At 43.1% G+C, this 27,209-nt stretch overlaps 1 protein-coding gene across 2 annotated transcripts in view; it reads right to left on the reverse strand.

The window, feature by feature from the left end:
• The window catches only part of TUBGCP3 (tubulin gamma complex associated protein 3), a 94,591-nt gene that overhangs the window by 11,123 nt on the left and 56,259 nt on the right, over positions 1-27,209 (reverse strand). For both annotated transcript variants that reach the window (XM_017502250.2, XM_017502256.2), the window contains 6 exons: positions 23,171-23,360; positions 20,732-20,867; positions 19,841-19,909; positions 15,223-15,358; positions 3,450-3,538; positions 2,897-3,028 (listed from right to left, as the gene is read on the reverse strand). In XM_017502250.2, coding sequence (XP_017357739.1) covers positions 2,897-3,028; positions 3,450-3,538; positions 15,223-15,358; positions 19,841-19,909; positions 20,732-20,867; positions 23,171-23,360 — 752 coding nt within the window. The remainder of the gene's footprint in view (positions 1-2,896; positions 3,029-3,449; positions 3,539-15,222; positions 15,359-19,840; positions 19,910-20,731; positions 20,868-23,170; positions 23,361-27,209) is intronic.

Genomic DNA, 27,209 nt, shown 5'->3' on the forward strand with positions numbered 1-27,209 from the left:
TAGGAGAAAGATGACATAACTGTACCTGAGAAGCAAAAAAGAACTGAGGTAACAGGAGGCTCCAGGCCCGTGGCTGGGAAGACACAGTACCATCGATTTGGGGAGACACAAAGATTAACACGACTTTACAGCTGATGGAAAGCCGCCTCTCATCACCACTGTCTAATGGACTAATACTATTCCGCAAACATATTTTCCCTTATGAATGGATGGCGATGCGTGGGCTCAGAATTCATTTGCTAAGTCACAGCAGCACCATTCACAACTGAGCTCACGCCTGATCTCAAGTGAGACAGAGCTGAAATGAGTATTTGCTGAATGGGTTTTGGAACAAACTCAGGCAGGAAAACTTGGTATTGTGCAGTGAACAGCCCATGCTCTCTTTCACTTACTACAATGCACTTATGCAAAACAAGGTCTTCAAATTACATGGCAACGAAAACAATGTGGACTCATTCGGCAAATGACAGAAGGATGTGATCAAGCGATGCTGTTCCTAACATAAGACAACCACGTGATTAACAGGGCATCTTACGAGTTCTCATCTTAGAAGCTGTTCTGTCCTTTTGATAGGGTCTTAAATAAGCAAAATAAAAGGTAGAGATGGTTTCATCTGTTGTTTTTAGTAAAGATTTTCTAATTTGTTTCTTTATGTAGTCTAATGAAGGATAATTTCTTATCTTTAGGAGAGCTGACCTATCTACAAGGTGGCCCACTGACATGGACTTCAAGCTCAGGGTTCTGCTGGCAGTCTGTCCGCACAGGGCACCTGCAGGAGGACGCTCTTTGGCAGCATCAGTGGTACATATTCACTGTGCAATTCACAGTTCCTCTCAACACCGCGCAAACACAAGACAAAAAACATGCACAGCCTCCAGCTTCAAGATTCTATGCATCAAACCGCCTTGGTTTTCTTAGTGATAGAGTAAAATGTTATGGTTAAAGTTGCTTATGTCAATAATGGATTGTTTTAATCTGTTTTACATACTGGGTATTTCGTTTTATTAAAAAAATAAGCCTCATTTTAAACAAATCATCAAATTAAGAGTAAAGCCATCAGCAAAGGCAAGTTCAGAAACGATCACGAAGCCTCTGGCGCGATCCCTCAACAACGTCAGGGGGACCAACTCACACATGAACACCCACTTTCACCACAGCACCGTGCTACAACTCACACATGACCACCCACTTTCACCAGAGCACCGTGCTACAACTCACACATGAACACCCACTTTCACCAGAGCACCGTGCTACAACTCACACATGAACACCCACTTTCACCAGAGCACCGTGCTACAACTCACACATGAACACCCACTTTCACCAGAGCAACCAACATGCTACAACTCACACATGAACACCCACTTTCACCAGAGCAACATGCTACAGACGGGAAGATTTTCCTCCCCAGGATGGTGTTCTTATCGGTGAAATCATCTAGAGGCAAAAGCTATGACAATTTATCTTACACAGAACATTCATATCTGTAAGTGGGCTAAAATTCCTACATTATCCGTCAGCTGTGTGGAATATTACTTATTTGCCACATTTGTTCTGATATCAGCATGGGCATAATCCTGAGTAGCTCAAACATCTGAACTCCATGAAATCCAGTGACTATCAACACCTCTGCAAAACACACACACCCAGGCATAAAATAGCAACACCTATTGGCCAGCTACTATGGTCAACATTATACTCGAATTATATAATTCTTACAAATCTATTGGAGAGAGAATAGGACTGTGCCCTTTTACAACAAAACACTGGAGTCAAAAGCTATGAAGTGAAACTCAACCCTTGGTCTACCTGGCTACAGAGCCGGTGTCTATCTTGCCATGCAACTGCACCATGAGACAGGCCATCGCGGCCAGCGGCACACAGGTCCAGGAACATGGAGCGACTCGTTACACCGACTGCCTAAGTGTGTGCTGACGACGCTCATCTACTGAACAGAGAGGCAGCGGCTGGCAGGCACCCTGAACCCTTCCACTGCTTTAGTCCATAGCAAGACCAGGGTCAGTAACAGAGGTTTCAAGGGCCTCTAACCTCAAGAGGTACATTTCTTTAATTATTAATTATACTCAAAGTATTTTAAATTATTGTTCTGCCATAATTTCCACACATTTATAAAAACATTCCATATAGAAGCAGCTTTGATCCCAACACGTTTTTACATGATTGATTGTTTAATAATGGCTGGTTAACCTACACACACAAAAATGTTGATGAAGTAAAAGCCCTGATGCGGGGTGTGTTCCACTGACGGGCCGTCAGGAGAGTGCAGGCCTCGCCAGAGGCATCCTCTGCCAGCCTGAAACGTCTGTGAAGTCACAGAGTTCATGCAAAGATGCATCTGAAAGGTTGCCCCGACTTCTCAGTATATTTGCTTCAAGTGAAAGCAATGTGGTTCCTTATTGCCCCAGACCTCAGAATGAAAGCAGAGCCCAAGGAAGATCTGCTACGTGGAACATGCAACTTTCAGAACATGCACCCTAAAGGAAAGAATGTTTACAAAAAACCTCATACATGTTACCATGTGTTTTGTTCTTATATTGTGTTGCTTACTTTGCTCAGATATTAACCTCAACAACTCAAAACTCATGGTTTTCTCTTCTGAATACCACAATAGGATATCACTGTATCGGAAAAATGAAAGGTATTATTTTCTACAATGTTTATATCCATTTTAGAGTAGATCGTCGTGTCAGCACTATTGCACTACTGTCTCAATTCTGTTCAGACACTGTACCTTAACATTAAAGTTTTAATACAATTATCTTAATGATTACAAATGCGACTGCATGAGGATTTCTAAGATGCCCCATTTGACAAGGACCCAAGAAAAGAAGACTCTGATTTTGGTGTGCTGCTTCTAAGCAGGTGGGACTCTTACCCTGGAGTCGCTGTCCAGCAGGCAGCGGGAGGTGATGGTGTCTAGGAAGACCTCGTGAGCTGCGATGATGTGGTCCAGGTCCTGGGCCTGCTGCACTTTGTTCCAAAGCTCATCCCAGGAGCACTCGAGCACCTGGGAAACAGCAGTTAGAAGACGCTAAATAAGCTCATGTTCTTTTTAAAATCCATACCACAAATGGGGGGCTGAGGTGGGCAGATCACCTGCACTTGGGAGTTCAAAACCAGCCTGGCCAAGATGGCAAAATCCCATCTCTACTAAAAAGACAAAAATGAGCCGCGCATGGTGGCAGCCACCTGTAATCCCTGCTACTCAGGAGGCTGAGGCAGGAGGATTGCTTGAACCCCTAGGGTGGAGGTTGCAGTGAGCTGAGATTGCACCACTGCACTCCAGCCTGGGTGACAGAGCAAGACTCCGTCTCGAAAAAATCTATAAATAGACATGTATATATATGGACACACATACATATGCCACGTAAAAGCATAAAACATGACTGACTTATTTAGACTAAAATCAATAGAGTGACTGCAGGTACCTCAAATGTGATGTAATACTGCATCTGGTGAATGAAATGGACCATCTCAGAGGCCAGGATGTGACACTGGTGCAGCACCCCGGAGAACTCTGCAAGGGAAGAGCCGGCATCAGGGGCAGTGCACACTTCCGACAGCATGCTGTTCTCCCTCCAAACAAAATCCGTCGTTTACATTCCTGACCCCTTACCTGGAAACATCCTCTCCATGACCAACTTCTGTGCTGTTCAGGCTGAATGAGAACAGCTATCTCACCGAGTAGTACCACACCAGTTTAAAACACGTAAAACATGCTGTGTAGAAGCTTTGTATCCGTTTTCATATTTAATTTTTACATACAATTATATTTTGCTTAACAAAATATAATTTAATTTTTTATAAGGCTTAGAATTCTAGAGTTTTGCTTCACTAAATATAATTGTATGTAAAAATTAAATACAAACATTTATTTTATACTAATGCAGTGCACTGAATAAACAGGAGCTCTACTTCGCGGCTTTACAATTAGTTTGCCCGCTGTGCATGAAAACAGTTACTCTTCCCTGGCTCTCTGGAGATAAAGGTGGCATTTCTTTAAGGAGCCGACCGTGGCCTTGCCGCCTGCCCGCGAGAAGGAAGAGCTCGGGGGAGGTCAGGAATGAGCTCAGACTCTCCTTTTATCCTTTAGGAGATCACACAACCATCACCAGGCTGGAAGGTCACCACAGAGCACACTTCTCTGCTCACACTTTTAATTTTTTGTTCAAAGACTATGGCAACATATTGTTACACTAATGTATGTGATGGCTCAAATCAGAGCTGGACCCATCAGTGGGGTGATCACAAAGAAGCTTTATAACATGGGTCAGCTTGGACATGTTCTGTGACTGCTTCAAATACCCTCCTGAGTTACCTTGATAACGAGATCGAGACTTGCTATGTGTGCAGTTATGCAAGACGTCAGTCTCGCCTCTTAAGACAGTAACAAAGAAGTGGAATTTAAGCCTCTTAATAGAGGTGTGTGAAAATAATAGTGGCAATGGGTCCGTTTTTAACATACTCTTTCTGTAAGTTAAAGATTCACTGACACCTTGCAGTTTTGCTGTCTTGGTTTAACACACAACAGCTTGGTCAGTAGAGAAAAGTGGGAGAGGAAGAGACAAAATTCTAAGCTTTATAAAAATTTAAATTCTTAAACAGATGATCAACTTATACGAGCATGAAATATGTATGTGAACTGTCTGAACACTGTCTGAAGGCACAGATTCCACTAACAGGCAGCGTTGCTGTCCGACCCCGGCGCCGGGAAAGGGAGGAGGACGCAGCTCAGAGAAGGACCCTCCTCACGTCCCCGGCCCCTGGGCCTCGGGCAGGGGCTAGAATTCTCAACACACAGGCTCAGGTGAGGAAAGGGTTCCCACCAGGAGAGTCAGAGAGCTGTGAAGCAAACAAGGGTACACATTATATACCAGCACTTACCTAGGTGAAATATGTGGCAGCCAATAACAAAAGATATTTTAAAAAATAAATTTCAAAGGCAAAAAAGACCTTGCTTTCAAGGAGACAGAAGAATTTTTAGTTAGGGATAACTGACAGCAGACTTAGACCATGCCCACCTTTCAGATGGAGCAAGTTGATTTTCTCAAGAGTGGAACGACACACTCTCTCTCAGGAAACGAACAGGCGGGAGGTGGCATTCTACCCGACAAGGAGCTCCGCAGGGCCTCGTCCACATCCACGCACCACCCAGTGCCTCACAAGGGAACAGCCCACTCAAGGGCTCTGGCACCTCCCACGCCAATGGCTATAGTTGATGTGTCAGAGGCATGTCCAAGATTTACTCACAAAGTTTAGAGCTCTGCCAAGAATGCTCAGCGCTCCTTCCATGGCCCCGCAGACAATTAAACACGAACTATCGTGTCCACAGCCATGAGATGCAGTCTCAGCTAAGACCCTCAGAAGAGACCCAGCGGCCCTCAGGCCCAGGACACCTCGGAGCATCTGTACTCATGAGGCATCCTGCCACACGGCTGCTCCACACACCCCAAGTATCTTTCTTGCCATTAGGAACCTACAACCCACAGATATGGTCAATGTGCCTGCTAAGAATGGGCAAAGCTTTGAGTTCATCTGAAATCCTAGAATTATGAGTGCACTTCTCCCTGCTAAAACTATAAATAGAGTTTATGATTTCCAATCGAATAACACTCAAAACCTCTCAAACTACAATTACTTGTCAATGTAAAAGGGCATGATAAACGTTTCAGCCATGTTATGTTTTCAGTAAGCTTCTAAGAAAAATAACTACCACTTGCACTCAATTTTAGGTTTTAACACAGAGCACAAATGAGAGGACCGTGTCTTCCCTCACTGAAGTCACTGGACTATGATGGAAACTCTACAGCCAGTCTTCCCTGGAAAACTGAGTATTTAAAACATTCTACAAGTGCACAGAGCATACATATATTTGTTCTCAAGATATTTCTCGAATGTGATTTGATTTCTTTCCGGTGCAGCAAAGTTACATGAACCACCTGTGGAAGGTTTTTGTATTTTTATGTGAGTATTATCACAGACCTCTGGTGGATCTTTTCATTGGGAAACAAAGCGACGAATGTCTGCACGTCACACGGCACGACCCACAGGTCTCACCATGACATCCGATGTCTCCATCGACCCTTCCCCAGGTACATGCTCAGTGTGATCCTAAAATGCACTGCTGCGCACTTAGGCACAGCGAGCACAATCTGTTTTATTTTCTAGCATTTTCAAGCAACTACGCAGGTTATACTTATCAATCCTGACATCTTTCAGAGAAGGTTTAACCTCACAGAGTTGTAGATTTCATCTAAAAATGAAAAGTGAAACTTCACCTAAAAGTTCACCTTTACCTAAAAATGCGAAGCAGGCTACTGTCGGCACTTTCTCTGGGGGACCCTAGCTTTGTTACAGAAGCATAAAAACTGTTTGTGGCTCTCCTCCATTTTCTAGCTCCTGCTGTGTCCCGTGAAAGCTCAGGTCTGTGCTGCTCTCCTCTTTCTGAGGCTTCCTCCGGCGTTCTTTACAGGGGTCAGTCAAGCCACCAGCATCTGAGTAACACACCGGTTTTTAGTAGCGCGCATATGCTTTTGCTAATGTCTTCTACATTTCACTGTTATGCTCCTATTTATGAAACCAGGAATTTTTCTCTGGCTTCAAATCAGTCTGAAAGTAGATACACAGTGATCAGTGATTAAATCACTAATTCTATTTCATAATTTCTGATTTTCTTGAGTGTACGATTTCTCTGATTACTGTTCTAGATTCTTTAATGTCACATTTGGAAATGAAAATCCAAATGAATGGCCACAAAACAAACGAAAAACACACAAAACAACACTGTGACGCAACACTCCGTGCCGTCTGCGAAACAACACTGTGACGCAATGCTCAGTGCCAGCCTCAACTGCTGACGTCCCACTCCAGCCCGCCCCAGTGCTGCCTGGGCCCTCCCCTCTCCCGCACTCCCAGCCTGGGCGGCCTGCAGTCCCGGCTCCACTGGGTTTGCACTGTTTCGCTGTCTTGGCATCAGCTCTGCCTGCCTCCCTCACGCCCCTAATCACTCCAAACCCGCCTCTTTCTCGCGGTGCGCCCTCGCCCTCGAAGGCTAACTCATACCCCCTTGCTCTGAATCCACCTCTTCCTCCTCTTTGATTTTCATCCTCCATTTCCCTCTCTCTATCAGCATTTCAAACAGCCTCCCAACAAACAAACCATCTAACCTGGTTAGAAGTTTTGACTTTGATCTTGCCCAATTCTTCCGCAGTATATCTTTACATTTTCAGATGCTATATGGCAGCTCAGAAGGATCTGTTGGTTGAAAAGGTATCGTGCACCACGACGGACAGGTCTGCAGCCCCTGCCCCAAGCCCGTCTTCCTCCTAGCCATGCCTCACTGCGACAGTGCGGTTCCCACTCAGTGACGCCACTCCCACATTCCACTCTACAACTTCAAGGATCATACGGGCTAATGACATCTAAAATCTCTACCTCTAGTCTAGATCTGTCTTCAGTTTAAGATCAGTCTAATTAATGGTCTCACAAGGTATCCTAAAAAATACCTCAAATTAATGTATTTGAATGGAATCATCGCCCCAAAGGAGCTCCTCCTCCAGTGCTCCCTGGGTGATAAGAGATGTTACCATCCACCAGATCCTCAAGTCAGAGACCCAGGTGCCACTGAGACTCCAACCGCCTCCTGGCCTCCGTACACACATCACCTGGTCCTGCTGGCACCACAGCCCAAGTCGCTCTCAAATCCATTGCCTTCCGTCCCGCCCTGCGACTGCTCTAACCCTGAAGGCGCACGTCACCTCACATGGATTATTACAACTGGCTGCTCTGCTAACTGCCATGGTCACAGCCCAGGTCCATTTTTCTCAACGACCTGAATCCAGGCCTTCAGGACCCCTCCTGACTGGGAGCCCTAGCCCCTGCTGGCAGCACAGTCCCCCTCCCCACTGACCTGAACGGCACATCCTCACCTGTCAAGAGGCCAGCCTGGACACCACCACCTCTGGAGCCTTCTGCAGACACCCACATCTGTCGGATGCCTCCCTTAAACACTCCTATGCGACCTGGTTTTTCCGTACCAATTGACTGTAAGTTCCTGTGTAAAGTCTGTTCTGCCCCAGTAAGCCATGAGCTGCCTGTCCACAGGGAGCTGGTGTGCCACCTTGTCACTGGGAACCAGCAACAGGGAGCACTACAGAATGCATGACTTAGACACTCGAAGTCAGGGCAGGCAGTCCGCTTTCATCTGGATCTGGAATACTCAAATCCACACCTTTTCAAAAGATTCCTATAAGTAAGGTCAACTTAGCCACGAGGTGAATACAGGTGTTCTTTCCTTTTGCAGTTTTCCTTCTAGAAAAATCACCTGTTACTGTATCTACAGTGAGTACAGAGGACATCTTCAGTGGTCTTCTTCTGAGACAAAGCCCCTTGACAGTGAGAGACCTCTGGCTGCTGCTACTGCAAAGGAATCTAGCAAGATCATCCACATCACAAAAGTCTGAAATCACTACAATACTACGACTATTTTTCTTTCCCAGATGAGAAGTTAAACACTACAGGCAACAGTAGTTCTGAACTTCTAACTGCTCTAAGGCTCTAGTGACTATGAACTCAATTCACAAGGCACAACACAGTCCTTCAGTTCCTAAAAAACTCCATTTACACCTGCAACACACCTAGAATCTCTTTAACCAGCACTCTGAAAATATATTTTAGGCACATGTTTTCAATGCGTTTTTATGGCTGACCCACAAGTAACCATACAAGCATCCCAAAAGCAAAGCAACATTGACAGTGAGGTCCAATTAACACAGGAAGCACAGCTCCTGCAGGGCCACGGCCACACCGGACAGCCGATAACCACAGAATCAGGCGGCCACTCGCCTCACGCCCGGCCTTCCGCAGTTCTCTACTGCCCCCGAGAGGCTGTCGGGAGAACTTCAAGTTTGACTCAAACAGGCTCCTTGGGACTTGTGCAGGCGCATTCAGCCCGAAGCCCTCATCCGGAGATGCGCCTACAGACAGCGCCGAGTGCTGGTAAACATTGTTTGTTTGTTTGTTTGTTTGTTTTTTCAGAAAATACCTTGCAACAATTCGTTCACAATTTCAAAATCACCTCCGCAACCCACATTTATAGTGATGCTACTGTATTTAAAAGGGACCTCCTCAAAGTACCCATCTGATTCATCTTTCTTAAGACTAAGGAGCCAAAAGACATTTGTTAAGAACTGGGATCTTTTATGTGTCTTGTTTTCAAAGTCTCCAACCACCTTTAAGGATCTCATCCTTACATTATCTGCGTTCCTGCTCTCTCACGCAAATAACCACAGCAACAGTGAACTTGGGGGCACTCACCACAGGTGGGTGCTGTTTCAAGTCCTTTCACACAGACTAAATCCTGACAACACTAATAACTAAGTCCCATCACCACCCCACCTCCCAGATGAGGAAACTGAGGCAGAAGATCAAGAAATCAGCTGAGGCCACACAGCCCCAGAGGCAGGTGGTGGGATGGGGACTCCCCTAGGCAATGCAGCCCTACCACCAACAGCTCAGCTTAAAGTACCTTTCAGCCTGAGTCATGCATAGAAAACTTTTAATATCTGTATTTGTATGTTTCACTCATCCACATACAAAAACACAGATGCACACACAAAGAAATTTTTAAAGAGGAAAACTTCAACTTATCTTTTATCTTTCACTGAGTCTAAGACACTGTCATTCTTAAGACGAATCGTTATTATACGAGTTATCAAGAAAGAAAAAACAGCTGTCGATCACAGGACAAACACCCTGACCACCGTCCTGTGTGGGAAACACCCCCTAAGCCCACGCTGCTCAGATGGGTCCCCCTCAGGGCACTGCTGGCCTGTGGGCACCTGCCTTTCCTGGTAAGATAAAGTCTGCGGTGCTGCTAATGGAAAAGTGGAATTTTGGTTCTTCTCTCAATAATAATTATGTGCTTCACAGACTTCAAATTTATGCTCCTCTGCTATTTCTACACCTTTCTGCAAACACAGCACCTTTTCATTTCAAAACAGAGCCAGGGTGTCGTCTTTTTGAAGGGAATGGACGGCAACCGTGGCTGGTACTAAAGGCTGTCCTGCTGGAGCAGAGCCCAGCTCCCGGCACCAGGCAGGGCTGGGGCCAAAACAGACTTTTAGACACAGTGAGAATGTGAAAACAATGTGTATCTTAGAAGGGATAAAATATGGTTAAAAGGAAAACAAAAAAAAAAAAAAGTAGTATGAGCTATTAAGCCTTGGTTTATCTTATTTTTCAACATATTGGGCCAAAACCAAATTTGGGCCAATCCCATCTTTTCACATTCTGGGTCTCAGACTGCTCTCCACTATACACTAGGGAGATCTGACTATGGTATCTCCAAAGTGCCTTGTACTTAAAAGCTTTCTAATTATAACTGACCTGCAGGTTTAGATGTGGCCTCACCAAGTTATTTTCATGGCCAGACCCTGCTCTTCAATACCTACAAAAGAAAGCACTCATCTTAGACGCTCATCTTATCAAGAGCACATTTCATTCAGTGGGATTAGAAATGATAAAGGAAAAGCTATAACTTATTATTATAGCTTAGACAAGAAATAATTTTTGTATTTCTTGTGTCTAGTGTACAAACTCTGTTTTAACGTGTAGTATGACTTACATCTCATTTTAAGCTTTGGAGTTCCATTATCTTAAACAGTGGCTGGGCACAGCAGCTCACGCCCATAACCTCAATACTTTGGGAGGCCAAGACAGGAGTTCAAGACCAGCCTGGCCACACAGTGAAACCCCATCTCTACTACAAATATTAATACAAAAAATAAGCTGGGCACGGTGCATATGCCTGTAATCCCAGCTACTTGGGAGGCTGAGGCAGGAGAATCGCTTGATCCCAGGAGGCAGATGTTGATGTTGCAGTGAGCTGGAGTACATGCCACTGCACTCCAGCCTGGGCGACAGAGCAAGACTTTGTCTCAAAAAAAAAAAAAAAAGAAAAAAGAAAGTCTGGGCGCGGTGGCTCACGCCTGTAATCCCAGCACTTGGGGAGGCCGAGGTGGGCAGACCACTTCAGGTAGGAGTTCGAGACCAGCCTGGCCAACATAATGAAACCCTGTCCCTACTAAAAATACAAAAAATCAGCTGGGCATTGTGGTGGGCACCTATAATTCCAGCTACTCAGGAGGCTGAGGCACGAGAGTCACTTGAACCTGGGAGGTGGAGATTGCAGTGAGCCGAAATTGTGCCACTGCACTCCAGCCTGGGCTACTAACCACTGTTCCCTGAGAACTTCAGGGACCATTTCAAAGAATTAATGTTCTTTTAACAGCCCTTTAAAAACTCAGTGTCTAAACATCCATTTTTGTCTCAGATGAGTATGTTACTGACTTAAACAGCAGAGGAAAACTAAGAAAGTGTTATTTCTGAGTCAGACTTCTATTAGAACCTTGATTCTTCATAAAAGATGAAGGCATCCTTGTTTTCCCTTCAGAACATGAGAGATCAATTTTATTTACAATAAAGACCAAAAGGAAATTATGTCAATGCCATTGTTTTGAAAGGGGGGGAGGGAGGGAAGTGGAGGGAGAAAGAAAAAGCCTCCATCCTTTCCCTCCCCACCCCACACAAAGGCTGATTAAGAATACAGGCTCAGTTACCTGTATTGGTCTGTTTCATTTTGTGAAATGTTATCAGAAACATGAATTTAGTTTCTAGTGATAGAAATATTTTTTAAATTAATATAATCTAACAAACCATTTCAGTATTAGCCATTGTGTTTTGTCCAGCTAAATGGCAAATACATAAAAAAGTTTTACCAATTGGTAAAGGCAGGAAAATCAGACAATCTTCCATTAGGAATGCGTGTGATCTTCTTGGTAGACCATTATCAAAAACTCTCGTCCCAGCAAAGCACTTTCACATGTAACTAGTTACTGCACGTGACGGAGCACGTTATTATTTTGAAGAATACTGTTAAAATGCTGGGGTGATAACTGCTGATATCTTAAGTAAGACTAAGCTGTCCTCTGCACACCGCGCCCATACAAGGCACCATGGCAGCTGTCCGCGGGAGCACTCTTCTATTACGTGGTTTGTCTGTACTCTGCCTCACATTTGTAATTAGCAGGACATTTCTAATGGGCTGGATTAGCATGATTAGCTAGTCGATTTCTGTTCATGAAGCTGTCTGGCCATGAGCTACTTTAAAATACTTCTTCGTTAAAGGTCAGAACACTGGCACCCCAAAAGAAACACAGGTAAAACAATTCCCTGAAAAAAGAAATAAGGTAGTCCCCCATACACAGTTTCTCTTTCTGCTGTTTGTGACCTGCTATCAACAGCAGTCCAAAAATAGTACACGGAAAATCCCAGAAATAAACAATTCTTAAGTTTTCAGTGGAGCACCATTCCGAGTCGTGATGAAATCTCACACCATCCTGCTCCATCCTAGCAGGAAGTTCATCAAGCCTCTGTCCAGCAAATTCACGCCGTACATACTACCTGCCCTTAGTCACTCAGTAGCTGTCTCAGTTATCAGGTCAACAGATCATGACAAAAAAGGTGAGTACGGTACAGTGAGAACTTTTGAGAGACATATACTCACATAACTTTCATTATAGTATAATGTTATAACAATTCTACTTGTTATTTGTTATTGCTGTTAATCTCTTACTGTGCTTAATATGTAAGCTAAACTTTATCATAGGTATGTACATGTGGGAAAACACATAGTATACATAAGGTTTGACACTATCTGAGGTTTCAGGCATCCACGGGCAGGGGTGGGAAGGGTCTTATCCCCGGTAGATAAGGGGCGGGGAATACTACATAATATAGCAAAACAAAGTAAAAAGAGGCCAGGCATGGTGGCTCATGCCTGTAATTCCAGCACTTTGGAAGGCCAAGCTGGGAGGATCACTTGAGCCCAGGAATTTGAGGCTAGGCTGGGTAACACAGGGAGACCCCATCTTAAAAAGAAAAATAAAAAAGTGTTTACCCTCATCAAACATTTTAAAAGCACAACATTTAAAAAGCACAAAAATTGAAATGAACTTCCATTTTCACCTATGAATTGACAACTTATCTGAATTAATATCCAATGTTAGCAAAAACAGTGAGATAGACAACTTTCAACAATACGATCCTGGCTTACTAAGATGTGAACTAAGCTGGTACGCACTTCCCAAAAAGTGATCTGAGAATATGAACAGAGTTAAAATATGAATACTTACTAGTAAAAAGTCAACTAAAACTCATTTTTTTTTTTTTTTTTAAAGACAGTCTTGCTCTGTCACTCAGGCTGGAGTGCAGTGGCACAACCTCGGCTCACTGCAACCTCCGCCTCCCAGGTTCAAGCGATTCTCCTGTCTCAGCCTCCTGAGTAGCTAGGATTACAGGTACACAACACCATGCCTGGCTAATTTTTATATTTCCAGTACAGACGGGGTTTCGCCATGTTAGTCAAGCTGGTCTTGAACTCCTGACCTCATGATCTGCTCACCTCAGCCTCCCAAAGTGCTGGGATTACAGGCATGAGCCACCACACCTGGCCAATTCATACTGTTAAGCAAGTAGTTCCACTTTTGATCTATTCTCAAGAAATATTCAGAGAGGCATATAAAGATGCATTTACAAAAACATGCATGGTGTTATTTCCCCATTAGCAAAAAACTGGAGAAAAAAACTACACGTCCAGCCAAAGAAAAATGATGAAATGATATGTATACGAGATAGTATCATTCTATCAAAAATGGTTCGGAAAAAGTTTCAATAATGAGGGGGAAGGATCAGCAAAAGAAGCTGGAGTTAAACTCTGTGAAGCAGGATCCTAGCGATATAAATTTTATAAATAATAAAATATGCATTTTCCCATACATGGAAAACTGATCAAAACATTTATTAGTTGTTATCTCCAACTAGAAAACAAAACGCATTATTGATGATTCAATACAATAAGAGAAGAGCAAATGGATACGGACATTGCCAACTGATAGATGAGAAAACCGTATCCCAACCAGCCCGTGTTTCAAGTTGTTATGGAGCTCAGCCTTCAGAGAGGCTTATCTTGACGTGTGACAATGACAGCATCAGTATGGCCCTAATTGGTCTAAGCCCACAATCAGAAATATGCCGCTGGTGAGGGGCAGCCAGGAACCGATCTACTCGCTGGTGTTCGTAAGAACACAGAGGGAAGAAAAGTGCAGGCAAAGTGAAAAGCTTGCTAGCAAGTACACATGCAGTTAAAGCAACAGTGAGCAAGGGGTCCCGCGACAGCGGAGAGGAGGATGGTGTGAAACCGTGGAGGAAGGAGACAAACGCACAGCCCAGGCGTGTGTGTGCAGGCCTCTCAGCACGACCCTCCTCCACCTCCCCTCAATGGCAGCAGGTTCACAAGAAGGGGAACCTGCCCACAGCCATCACTACTCTTTAAAGAAAATATCCCCTTCGCTTCCTTCTCAGCTATTGCAGAGGGCTCCTACCATTAATTTCCCACTGTAGTCAAGTATCAACACACAAGAAAAACTGACAATTCTACACGTCAGTGTTGGCTCAGACAGGCAACTCCCTGGCCCACATCCTTCGGTGGGAGTCGCTATTCTGGAACTCGGGTAGCTGCTCAGGGACCAGCCTGTGAGCTGGTAAAGAAGCAGAGATCACGAACCCCCTTCTCCAAACAACTGCTCTCTTCTGATTCTTAATAACTACTTTTCACCAAAGGATTAAGGGCACAATTTAGTTCTTCTTTAGAGACATGCCTACTGAAATACTTTCTCAAAGATTCTGACCAAATCAATTTTAATATAAAGACTTCAAAATTACTTATAATTTAAGTTATTCAATATTTAGAACATTAAAATAATCTTGACTAACTGATACCTAAGAATTTTTACTATAGCTTTAAATTGTTTTAAATAATATATTTCCATGTCCTGGTTTATGAACAAAACAAACATTAAAGAAACTCTCAAAAACAATTTAGTTAAAACATTGTGAATTTTAAATGAGTCAGTGATTTATTAAACTGCTTTCCTTAAAAATGGGCAGTTTTTTAAAAGTATACATATGAATACTAGAATAAAAAGTAAATGTGATTTTAAAAGAAAGTTCGTGATCTGAAAAAAATATATAGCTATCACCGTGAGTCTACCTTGACTTCCACAGAGTTGCTGGAAAGCACATCCAGCAGAGGCTGGGGGCTCCCAGGAGAGCGCGCGTATCCGTGGCCGCGCTGGGACTCACCTGGCATGTTCCTCAGGAGCTTCGCATTGCACATGTGTCCCTTTCGAATGTCGGTGAGGATGTATTCCATCCGCTTAGCCCTCCAGAGGAAGTTAAATACTCTCAGGTAGTGGCTCATACATTCTCGGGTAAACACCTGAGGCAACAGCAGAAGACGGGTTTATGGTGTTCCACACAGAAGAATCCTCTCAGTACAGGTCTCAATCGTTTTGTTAAAAAAGGCACCTTTAGCAAACTGTCTTATAATATAACCACCACACTGATTACTCACATGCTAGGTGGCATGCTAAGCAAACTCACGGTGACAGATGGCAGGCATTTTTATGCCTATGGTACAGACGGGTAAACAGAGGCCTAAGGTACACAGACTGCAGTTTATCAGGATTGTCAAACCCAGCCTAAACCTCGTCTAAAATGTGGACTCTTCACTACAACTCCCCAAGACGCCTGAGGGATACGTGAGGCAGGAGTGCACGTTCTTCTGTAACAATAGCTCCTGAGGGTGGTGACTCTCATGGAAGGCAGGCCTAGAAGAATCTCCGTTCTGAAAAGAATCCTTCAGGTTATTTTCACCCATTTCCAGATAGCTTATGAATACTTCATTTCAGTGCCCATGGACACGGTTTCACAAGCAGAGACGACGAGCCAACATGGCAGGGATCGTGCAAGGCCTCCCTGCCACGTCACCCTCCTCCTACGGCAGCCAGGTAAAAATACAGGATGCCCAGTTCCACGTGAACATGAGATAAAGCACAAGTATTTTCCAGTGTAAGCATGTCCCACTGCACATACGTAACTACAGCCAAACGTGTCTGACACCGACGCGTGTTTCACACAGATGTGGGCGTGTGTTCATCTTTTACTAGATGATGGGGGCAGAGAGTTCACCACACCGTCAGCAGAGTTTTCCTACACTCCGGGGGCTGGGAGACAGGCCGCCGAGGCGGGGCCTCTGTTCCTAGCAGCAAGGCACAGTCGTGCACCAGTGAGAACATGCTCTACTTCAAAGGGAGCCGCCTTCTCCCACCACCGCCCTCTGACCCAACCATGATCACTCAGGTGGTCCTCACGAGGGCCTTTACTCTGAAAGGTACTCTCCTGTGGTGCCCTTGTTCTGCCCTTTCCACCTGCCCAAATCCTGTCCATCCCTCAGGCACAAAGGCCACACAACTTTCCCTGGTCTCGTCAATTCCCTCTTCTTCAGAAACACAGAACACGCACTGCATTATCTTCTGTGATTTCGTATATTCCCACCATTTCTCACCAGTTGGTGGGAACTATTTATGCCTCCCTCCATGTGCCTGTTTGTGCCAGTAATGGTCTAAACAGGGATGAGAAGCTGCTTTGAAGATACTCCAAAATCTAATATGAATCTTTCGGAGGTTATCCCATTTTGCTGTGCTGCATTTTTTCCATTACAGAAATTAGGCGTGACCAGTTTAAATAATTTTATGAATAAATTAAATCACTAATCAAATGATGTGTTACAGGAGTCCTTTCAGTATGATGTTCCTGTAGCACATTTAAAATAGTTTCAGCTTTAAAAATTCAGTTACATCACAGCTCTTCAGGAATATTAACTATCTAAGAGGAAGGCAGTCAGATTCCACTCAGTCTCCAAAGATGAAAACTTTGTCCACACTGAGCCTGTGATGTATATGATCCTTCAGTTCACCTGTTACTGGAATAAAGCTCAGAGAAATATTCAACAAATCAGCCTCTAACGCCCTATCTAAAACTCATCTCCAGAGATGAAGAACAGAAATGATTAGATTTTTATCCTGACTCATGTCAAAATGAAAAAAGATAATCCCTCCTCACCTAATCTTAGGCTATCTCACCACACATTGGAACTTCATGACCTTAAAACAAAACATAAATCCATCTTTAGTTATATGGTCAACATTAAACAACCGTACCATATTAAAATTTTAGATAAAATTAAATTATTGATTTACCAGAAGAGCGTAAGGCTCATTTAAAACAGGATGAACAAAAAATATTTTAAATGTCTATGAACTATTTTTAGCTAGTGTATTTTTATGAGTAACCTGAGTTTTAAATTTCCCAGATTAATTTCCCATCAGACCTATATTAATTCACTGATATTTTATATCATAGAAATAGTACCACAGAATTAGTATGAAGGTAAAATTATGCTACAAGATATAATTATATAATTATTATATGTACCTATTATAATTAAATTCTGAAAAAAAAAAGGAAAAGACAATCTCAATAATAGAACGAAAGTAGAGGTAACACAATTGACAAGGAATAAACAGGAAACCGATTTTCTTCCAAATCTTGACTCTAAAAGAAAAATTTTAAATAGTACACTTTTTATCTTTCTAGTAGCTTTTGTACATAACTACATACAAATTAATCTAATAAAAATTACCTCAATTTCTACTATTAGTTTGAATACCTATAACTGTACATGTGGCCAAAGTATGACAATTCACCTGAAAATCTGCCAGCATTTGCCAGGACTGGATGGCAAATGCCAGACATGCAAACGACCACTCCCCACAATGTGGCCCTGGCAGGTCCTGCTCACCCACCATGGGACACACGCTCTTCCACCATCCTCAGCACCTTATGCTGCCACCGCCAGCCACTCGAGGGGGCATGCAAACTGACACCTGTGTGCCAAAGACAGGCATCTAGCATAGATTTGTTTACTTTGCATTTGTTTTTGTTTTGAGATAAGAGTTGCACTCTGTCTCCCAGGCTGGGGCGCTGTGGTGACAGCTCGGCTCACTGCAACCTCCACCTCCTGGGTTGAAGTGATTCTCATGCCTCAGCCTCCCAAGAAGCCAAGAGTACAGGCATGTGCCACCATGCCCAGCTAATTTTTATATTTTTAGGAAAGATGGGGTTCTGTCATGTGGGCCAGGCTGGTCTTGAACTCCTGGCTTCAAGTGATAGACTTGTTTTATTTTTAAATAAATCTATAATATAAACTTTTTTCCCTGAGCCCTTCTACTAAAGTAGAGCTTTAAAAACCTGAACGTTTAACAATATTGCCATGAGCAATTGTTTATGTACGTGGTACGACAACTTTGACACTCTTGGTAAGATCTGCCACACTACAAAATAATTAATTACCTAGGCAATGTTCAGTTTACCTATTTGTCAAGGCACTCAGATCTTGTGAAATAATCTACACAATTATCTGTACTATGGTATCTCTTATGCTATAAAAATAATATGTAAGGTATGCAAATTAATAAGGCAGGAGATATGAAAGTTACTAATTTAAGTAATTTGTGAAGGCCAGGCACGGTGGCTCACGCCTGTAATTCCAGCACTTTGGGAGGGAGGCAGGTGGAGGTTAGGACTTTTGAGACCAGCCTTACCAACATGGTGAAACCCCATCTCTACCAAAAATATAAAAATTAGCCAGGCATGGTGGCTCGTGCCTATAATCCCAGCTACTTGGGAGGCTGAGGCAGGAGAATCACTTGGACCCAGCCAGGAGAGGTTGTAGTGAGCCAAGATCACACCACTGCACTCCAGACTTGGCAACACAGTGAGACTCTGTCAAAAATAAATTAAATAAATAATTTGTTAAAATATGACACTACTTTTTGCATTATAACTATTTTAAATTGTTTAAGACATAAGTCAAAGGAGAAAAAGGTAATTTGAATATGATGAGAAATTAAATCTGAAGTGAGGTTATGCACTTAAAATATAGTAGCTTTGATCCATAAAGGTTACACACCGGGAACTTCTGTGTAAAAAAAAAAAATTGCACCAGCAGCTCCCATCTTACTGTAGGAGAGACAGACTCGCCAGTGGCAGGTTTCTTAACCCCAGAAGAAAACAGGGTAAGCGTGCCCTGACGCGATTATTTCAGCAGCGTGATGTGCACCCGACACGTGGGGAGACAGTGCGAAGCAGGCGCTACCGGAACCGCTAAGAAGAAATTTCAGAGCCCAGCATATTCCTTCTCAACAAAATACTTTCCCCAATACCTCAAAGAAATGCAATGTCCTTCTTCAGTATTGCAGATATCAAAATAACTGAAGTAAGTTTAAAGGGGTATCTTGGTCAAGGAAATGTATTAAAGTCTGAATACTTTAAAAATGAGCACTGAAAAGAGGTGTTTTGATTGCAGACATGGAAAAAGACAGCATCCCTGGTCAACCTTTTATAATTTGGTAACTGTTACTCAGGTAAAAGCACTATGAACAAAGTACAGCTACTTCATCATCAGTTCAAATGAATACTAAATATCAAATTTTATCTCTGTAGTAAAAATGTAATTCCCCGAAAATACACTTTATGGTTCCTTTCAAATTATCCTAAATTAGTTGCTACAGTCTAAGAATAATGAAACAAAATGAACAATCCATTTATTAAAGACTTGCTGAAACTTCTGATAGAACAAATGATATTTTTAAGAATTTTAAAAATAATAGAGCATTTCAGTACTCATTAATAATCATTTAAAATACACACACAATTTTGGCTTAAGTGTTCATTCAGTGAGTATATCTTAGATGTCAAGTGATCACTTTAATTAGAAGTCCCCAGAGAAGAAGGCCAATTTCAAGCCAAATGTTTGGCAATCTTAAGAGCTGTAAATGCTATAAAAGGATAATCTTACAGTTGCAATTGGTCCGTCCACATGATAATCGAGGCTGAAGACATCCCATCCAGTGTCACCTGGAGAGACCTAACAGAAACAAACACATCATTGCAAGGCACACAACTCAGAACTTGTTGACTCAAAGAAAAAGCAGTAAAACAATGCCCAATTGTTAAAAATTGCTCAACAGTTCTGAGTGCACCTTCTCGTTAACTTCTATAACCTCACCAATTAGACAATGATGAGCACACAGTAGGTGCTCTGCAAACATCTAGCAACAAATAGCGTATTTCTGAATGAAGATTGTGGATATGTGTTTAAAATTCATCACCATTTGCTTATGACAAAAACCCATTGCCTCTAAAAATGTTCCAAATCCTTAGCTATTCCAAGATGACTCTTTCGATATTTTAAGAAAACCAACAGGTTTTGCTAATGATCTTTCATCACAACTAAGCAAATAGTGGGTTTATGTTTAAAATACCCATACCCTTAAGAAAAGTCATATCCTACCAAAGTGAAACTAAAAACATCAATTTTCTGATAAATATCATTATATACCACGTCTTGTGCTCCTGTCAGATTTGCTATGAGAAGGAAGCACCATTTTCTAAGCATCTGCAATGTGCTACCAAGCACGGGGCAAGGGTGTCATGCATTTTCTCCAAGTTAAGCCCAGCAGCTCTGCAAGGCTCCCTGCTGCGAGATGAGCGCACAGAGACCCAGAGCGGAAGGGAGGAGCTGGCCATGCAGTAACAAGTGAGAGTGGAGTTCCTACTCAGGCTGCCCAGTTTCCAGAAAGATAATGACCAGCTGTGCCTTAAATAACATGGAAAAACCCGCTACAACACCCCAGCCCAGGGGTCCTCAGGGCTGGGGCAGCGTTCCCAACACACGGGGCCGCCATACCTCCAGCAGCCGCACATCCAGCCTTCGCAGGATCTCAGGACTGTCAAACTGTGCATTGGTGGCTCTGACCGCAGTTTCTAGAATCCCAGTCAGGTTATGCTGATATAAAGTCGTAGCTGGACGGACAAGTTCTGGTCTTAACAAATTTTTTAAAAATTAAAAAAATATTACTTTAATTCTTACTTAACTTTAAAAAAACGTATAAACTATAAAAATTACGAGTTCAAATCATAACAACTCAAAAGAAAAATGGGACCAATACAATAATGTGGCAAAGAAAGCCTCACAGCATTAGCTGCAAACAGGGCTTACCAATTATTGTGGAGTTACATTTCTTTACAATCTCAAAAATACTGGCCTGTAATCCCAGCACTTTTGGAGGCCGAGGTGGGTGGATCACCTGAGGTGAGGAGTTCAAGATCAGCCCGGCCAACACAGTGAAATCCCGTCTCTACTAAAAATACAAAAATTAGCCAGTTGTAGTGGTGCACACCTGTAATCCCAGCTACTCGGGAGGCTGAGGCAAGAGAATCACTCGAACCCAGGAGGCGGAGGTTGCAGTGAGCCAAGATCGCACCACTGCACTCCAGCCTGGGCGACAGAGCGAGACTCCATCTCAGAAAAAAAAAAAAAAAAAGATTTTGATTCAGCTTAAACTGGCAGTACTTAGATATGCTATGCTATACATGTTAACAAAGTTTTCAAACTTCAGGCTGGTCTATGAGTTACATGAGCTGATATCATTTCCTTTTAGAGCCAATGGTAGAAGGAGAGGTCTCCATCAAATCAAGGTATGTGGAGGTCATGATTACAAAGGGCCAAGAACCACTACACTTTCAGCAAGCATTTCTTGAGGGTTACCGATATCTGCTTTTATAACCAAGAAGCTAACATGTCTCATCAGGGGGTGACCAAGTTAAGAACATCACCAATCAACTCAGGTAGATGTGTAAATGCTATAAAATGCAGGGCAGAGACAGGTAAAAAAAGACACACAATGTCAAATAAACCTAAAAACTAGAAACCTGAAATACAACATTGAGGAGAAATGAATCTTTCAATTAATAGCAAGAATGCAACACTTTCAACTTTAAAATTGGGCACAAGGCTTATGCATTCAGCTGCTATATGATGTGACCTATGACACCACCAAGGTCCTAAACCTCATTTTGGTTTCTAATCTCCATCTGCGGCAACTGACCCACATACATACCCCAGACCGCCATGGCATCTAGAGACCATTTTCCCTTGAAAAACTCACCACCACTCATATTTTAAACAGGTGTTGACCTCATCACGACAAGTATTTATCATACACGAACCTTCTTACAGTGCAGAATACTGCTTCAGTGATTACAACCACAAACCTGTCAGCAGACATCAGCTACGACTAAGACGTGAGTGTGTCACAAGCCAGCTATGGCTGCGTATGCCTCAAAAGGCCACATCAGTTTTCACACGGAAGAGTGGCTTCTGGCGAGAAGACAGGATGAGAGCTCTTGCATGCCTCAAACAGTGGTTCTCAACGTGGAGCCCCACTCAAGCAGCATCACCAGCAGCTGGGAACTTGCTGGAACTGCAAATCCTTGAGATCTACTCCACACCCGAGAACCTCATTCTCTGGAAGTGGGCCCACAAGCTACTGCAGCGAGCTTTCTAGTCTGGAATACACTAACACTTGAAGACCTGAGGCCTCAAACAATTAAGGTAAGTTATTATTTTGTATCTTAAAGGGAACATTTAGCTTACTTTAAGTGTCCTAAAAGGAACACCAAAAGAGAAGAAGTTTCATTCTTATAAACACGTGAGTGAAAACCTCCAGGCCCATGCTGTGGCCCTGCTGGGGGACTCATGCCTGGCTCACCCCGCCTAGGCAGGGTCTGCACTATCCCCTCGGGTCTGCGCTGTCTCTAGACCCAGGAGCACAGCAGGCTCCGGTCCAGAACTGCCTCTGTGTCTACTGGTGGAGAAGAACATACATTTAATTCTGAAAGGGAAGACACCATGAGAAACGTCAGGGAACAAAATGAAAAGAGCAGAAATTTTGTTTTTATGTGAAACATTAACTACAAATATGAAAGTAAAATTCAATTTTAAAATATATTTTATTTTTCAGATTTATTTCAAACTCAAGCTAAAGTTAATTGTGATTCGATCAACTCCTCACACGTAAAGACTGTTTAAGCGCCACAGTTTTGGTAAGAAAAACCAGTTTCTCTTCTGAATAAAGCACAGAACATAACAATGTTGCTCTACTGATAACCAGAGCAAAAATAAAGGGACTTTAACTTTTGAAAATTTTACATTCTTTTCCGATTTTATTCAAAAAATGTGCTCTGTAAGAATTCAACTCATTTTCCTTTAATATCATTTATTCTTTTAAACACAAGATTCTTTATGTCAAATATATTACTTAAAGAAATCAAAATAGTGTCTTACTTCAGCAAATCCATTAAGTGCCTTATGAAGTCTCCTTGACCAAGAAGCAGGTACCGCCTCATTGCCTGCATGTGGTCCAGCAAGCTATACTTTTTATTGAGAACATCCAGTAGGTATTTGCTGGTCTCAAAATAAGCAGCATCAATCTTCCCCTGAAATGCATTTTCTAAGTCTGTGAATAAGTCTGCAGCTGGAAAGAACAGGGGAAAGCACACATGCATCCGTAACTTGTATTTTCACAGAGGAGAATGAAGGCACACGCATCCGGGACTCAGGGCCAAGCACTGTCTGTGGCATCAGTAACAGACTGACCCCAGGCACAGGCAGCTGGACGCTCCAGAGGAGACCAGAGCCCTGAGACCACAACGATGAAAACGCTTCTGCCAGCTGAGTTCACAGCAGACACCTACATTTGTGTCTTCATGATTTCCAACTCCCTTTCTACACTGTAACTAACCTGAAATCTCACCAAAACACACTGGTGATAGGGCAAGTGGGTACTGAGTCACCTGTCCACATCCATAAGACGTTTCCATAAGTTAGTCTTAAGATGAAAGCAGCACATGCAAATAAGCTTGATGAAGTGTACAACTCGCAAAAGTTGAGAAGCATTATCACGCATCACAGAGTGAACTCTAGGGAGACTGCTGGAGACGTCTAGGGGACAAAACCAGATTGTCACCAAGAAAGACGCCTGACTCTAAGCAGTAACACAGGGGGAAAAAAGCACTTCCATAGCTTTCTACTGAAAAGAAATATAGTCTTCATGTGGAGACTACACACACAATAGAGCTGCTTTTAGTGCTGATTTACATCTGCAGAGCACAGAGCTGTTTTTAAAACTTATCTCAATACTTGACTTCATTAAACCCACAATCATACTTGAGCCAGAAAATAACCCCAGTGGGAGGAACCACCTCAGACTGAGAGAGGGCAAAACGCCAGCTAGAGACTAAGCAAGAACAAGGCGAGATCTTCTGATTCGGAGTTTAAGTCTCTTTCCCCTATCTGAGTTACCCAGCTGGAGTATATCAGAAGACTTTTAAGATTTGTTTGTCCTTCAGAATAAGAAAGCAGGTAAGACAGGCCTATCTTAGTGTTATTATTCCAATTACATACTGGTAGTAAAAAAACTAAAATGCTCCCAGTGAAGAACATGCAGTTATCTGAGGATGAGTGAGGTCTGCCTGGAGAAATGACACCACGAAGTCCCTTGATGAGCTCACCATGGTCCTGTTTTAAGGGTATGGGGATCTATTATTGTTGACTTGCACAATTTTAATGACAAAGATTGTTCTCTAGAAATGTTTTCATCACACCCTTGTTGAGTCATTAAAAATTTTCATTCCATGGCTCAATCCTGTAATCCCAGCACTTTGGGAGGCCAAGGAAGGTAGATCACCTGAGGTCAGGAGTTCGAGACCAGCCTGATCAACATGAAGAAACCCCATCTCTACTAAAAAAAAAAAAATAGCGGGGTGTGGTGGCGCATGCCTGTAATCCCAGCTACTCAGGAAGCTGAGGCAGAATCCCTTGAACCCAGGAAGTGGAGGTTGTAATGAGCCAAGATTGTACCATTGCACTCTAGCCTGGGCAACAAGAGTGTCTTGGGGGGAAATATAAGAAAATTCATTCCAAAGAGAAGGTTTGAGTCAGTCTTAACCAGCCTTAGCCCAAAGCAGCCTATGAAGACACAGAGCGCGGAGCCTCCTCGGTACACTCTTTGCTTTTCAGGGTTGAGGCATCTCTCCTGTGCTCCAGTTTTTAAATTTTCGCTCTTTATTCTTTTTTCACATTTTTAAATCTTCATAACCTTTTCACAGACAAAGATGAATTTGATGTGTTCTGTTGTTTTTTGATCTTATTGGGAGTTTTTAGGATTTGTATCTTCTATCTTCCCAGTTGTACTATAAACTCAACAGCAGAAACTTGGCTCTCCACAGACCCTGGCAGCTGTGGACAGGACAAGGGTGACAGCAGGAGTCATCACAGAGAAGCAGCAGCAGCAGCAGGAACAGCACCCCGTCGCCCTCAGCGTCTGCAGGGGACCAATCCCACCACCCCCACAGACACTGAAATCCCCCGATGCTCAAGTCCCTTATATAAAACGGAGCAATATTTGCACCTAACCTACACACATCCTCCCATACCGGTTAAAGCATCTCTGAATTACTTATAATATCTAGCACACTGTGCGTGCTATATAAGTAGCTGTTATACTGTATTTTTATTTGTATTTTGTAATAGTTGCGCTGGTTTAAGTTGTTTTGATCTCAGTTGACTGAGTCTGCAGACGTGGGGCGGTGGGTATGGGGTCGCCGGCAGCAGGGCAGCAGCAACTTGCACAGCGAGCCTCCACCAAGGCAGGCGCAGGGGGACACCCTGTCCCAGGCACAGCCCGTCACAGCCATGTGTGCGCCGTCTTCTCTGGTAACTATGAAAGGTCATGACTCCAACTCAACTGCTCTCCAGGTTCTTTTCCTTCCACCTCTTCAGCGTAGAACCATTTCTGCAAAATCTGTATTGGATCACATTTATCTCTATTCCAGGAGCTAACTCGAGGTCTATGGACCGCCCGCCACCCAAAAATACATGTAAAATTGTGTGTGAATGCTTTAGGGTGAGAGGGGCTGTGGCTCTCACATGCCTGGAAAGGGTATCTGCCCTGGACCACGAGGGAGCTCTTGCTACAGCATCCAGCCTTGTCCTGAGTTACCATGGTGAGATAAGCACTTCCAAAATCTCTATATTCGGCCCTGACTTCTAACCAGGGTTTCCATATAGCATTTCCAATACATGCTAGAAGCCTCTATTTAGTAAGTCCTCTCAGCTGCTGAAAACCAAATTGCCCTAAATGACACTCCTCTCTCAGTGCTATCTTCTTCCCAAATTCCCTGCTGCCCTCCTGACTTGGCCTTGTGAGCTCAGTTCTACTGCCATGACTGACTTCCTGATCCCCAGCCCTCCTGTCCAGAGAGCCACGTCCTGTCAGAGAACGTCTGTCCTTCCAGTAACATCCGCAACCAAAATCACACCCAGTAACCTATCTTACTTCCTCGCGAGGTCCTTGTCTGTCTCTCTCTTCAGTCTGTCACATTAGTAAGTAATAACAACTTACACCTTTTTTCTTTATTTTCACTATAATCTTTAGACAAGTCTAACTGGCACTATTTCTCATCTGCACTATCACACATGTTATTCCTTTGTCCTGGGCTGCACCAACCCACAACCAAATTCTCCTCCTCCTCCCAGAGCCAGTGCAATTCCTGCCCCTTTCCAGACCCTTCCAGTTGAGCCTTGTCTGAACATACCCAAAGCACTTTACCTGCACATCCTACCTCCCTGATCACTTTCTACCTTTATTACTGACATTGGTTATTTTATTACACATCTCCTTCTCCATGACCAGATTGGTAAGCTCATGAAAGGAACAGTCACAGTGAAGTCATCATCTCTTTCCTGTAGCTACCTCAATGTCCTATGCAAAATAAACATTTTGAGTGAACCATGACAATATAAATAGCAAATACAGCCAAAACTGGAGAGCTATAAACATAAATTAGCCATAGACAAAATATCATGAAATTACTGGGGGTGAGGCAGGCAGCAAATAGGGAAAAGGAAGAGAGGGAGAGCCTCAGTGCTTCACGCAGACTGAACACTCGCGTGGCACTATGAATGCAATAAACACTTGCTAAGTCCTGGCTCTTCTCCACACAAAGTCTTTGCATCCCAAAGCATGGGTACCGATAGCAATATTTTTTCTGTTAGTTTCTTATTTTCACACACTGTCGCTTTATCGTTTTAAAAGTAACACAAATTAGTAAGAAAGACAAAACAGCAATACCTGTTCACATACTTTCTGTTTAACTCTGCATAAAAAGGAAATTAAAAATTTACACAGTACTATATATACAAACACATAATACTATACAGGTATTGATCGACTTACCACCTATGCAACTTACGACCATTCGACTTTACGACCACAATCGCTACCCACGACTGCTCCGCGTCTGGCAGCACAAATATTGCCCAG

The sequence above is a fragment of the Cebus imitator genome, unplaced genomic scaffold (assembly GCF_001604975.1).
Source record: "Cebus imitator isolate Cc_AM_T3 unplaced genomic scaffold, Cebus_imitator-1.0 Scaffold14, whole genome shotgun sequence".
NCBI lineage: Eukaryota > Metazoa > Chordata > Mammalia > Primates > Cebidae > Cebus > Cebus imitator.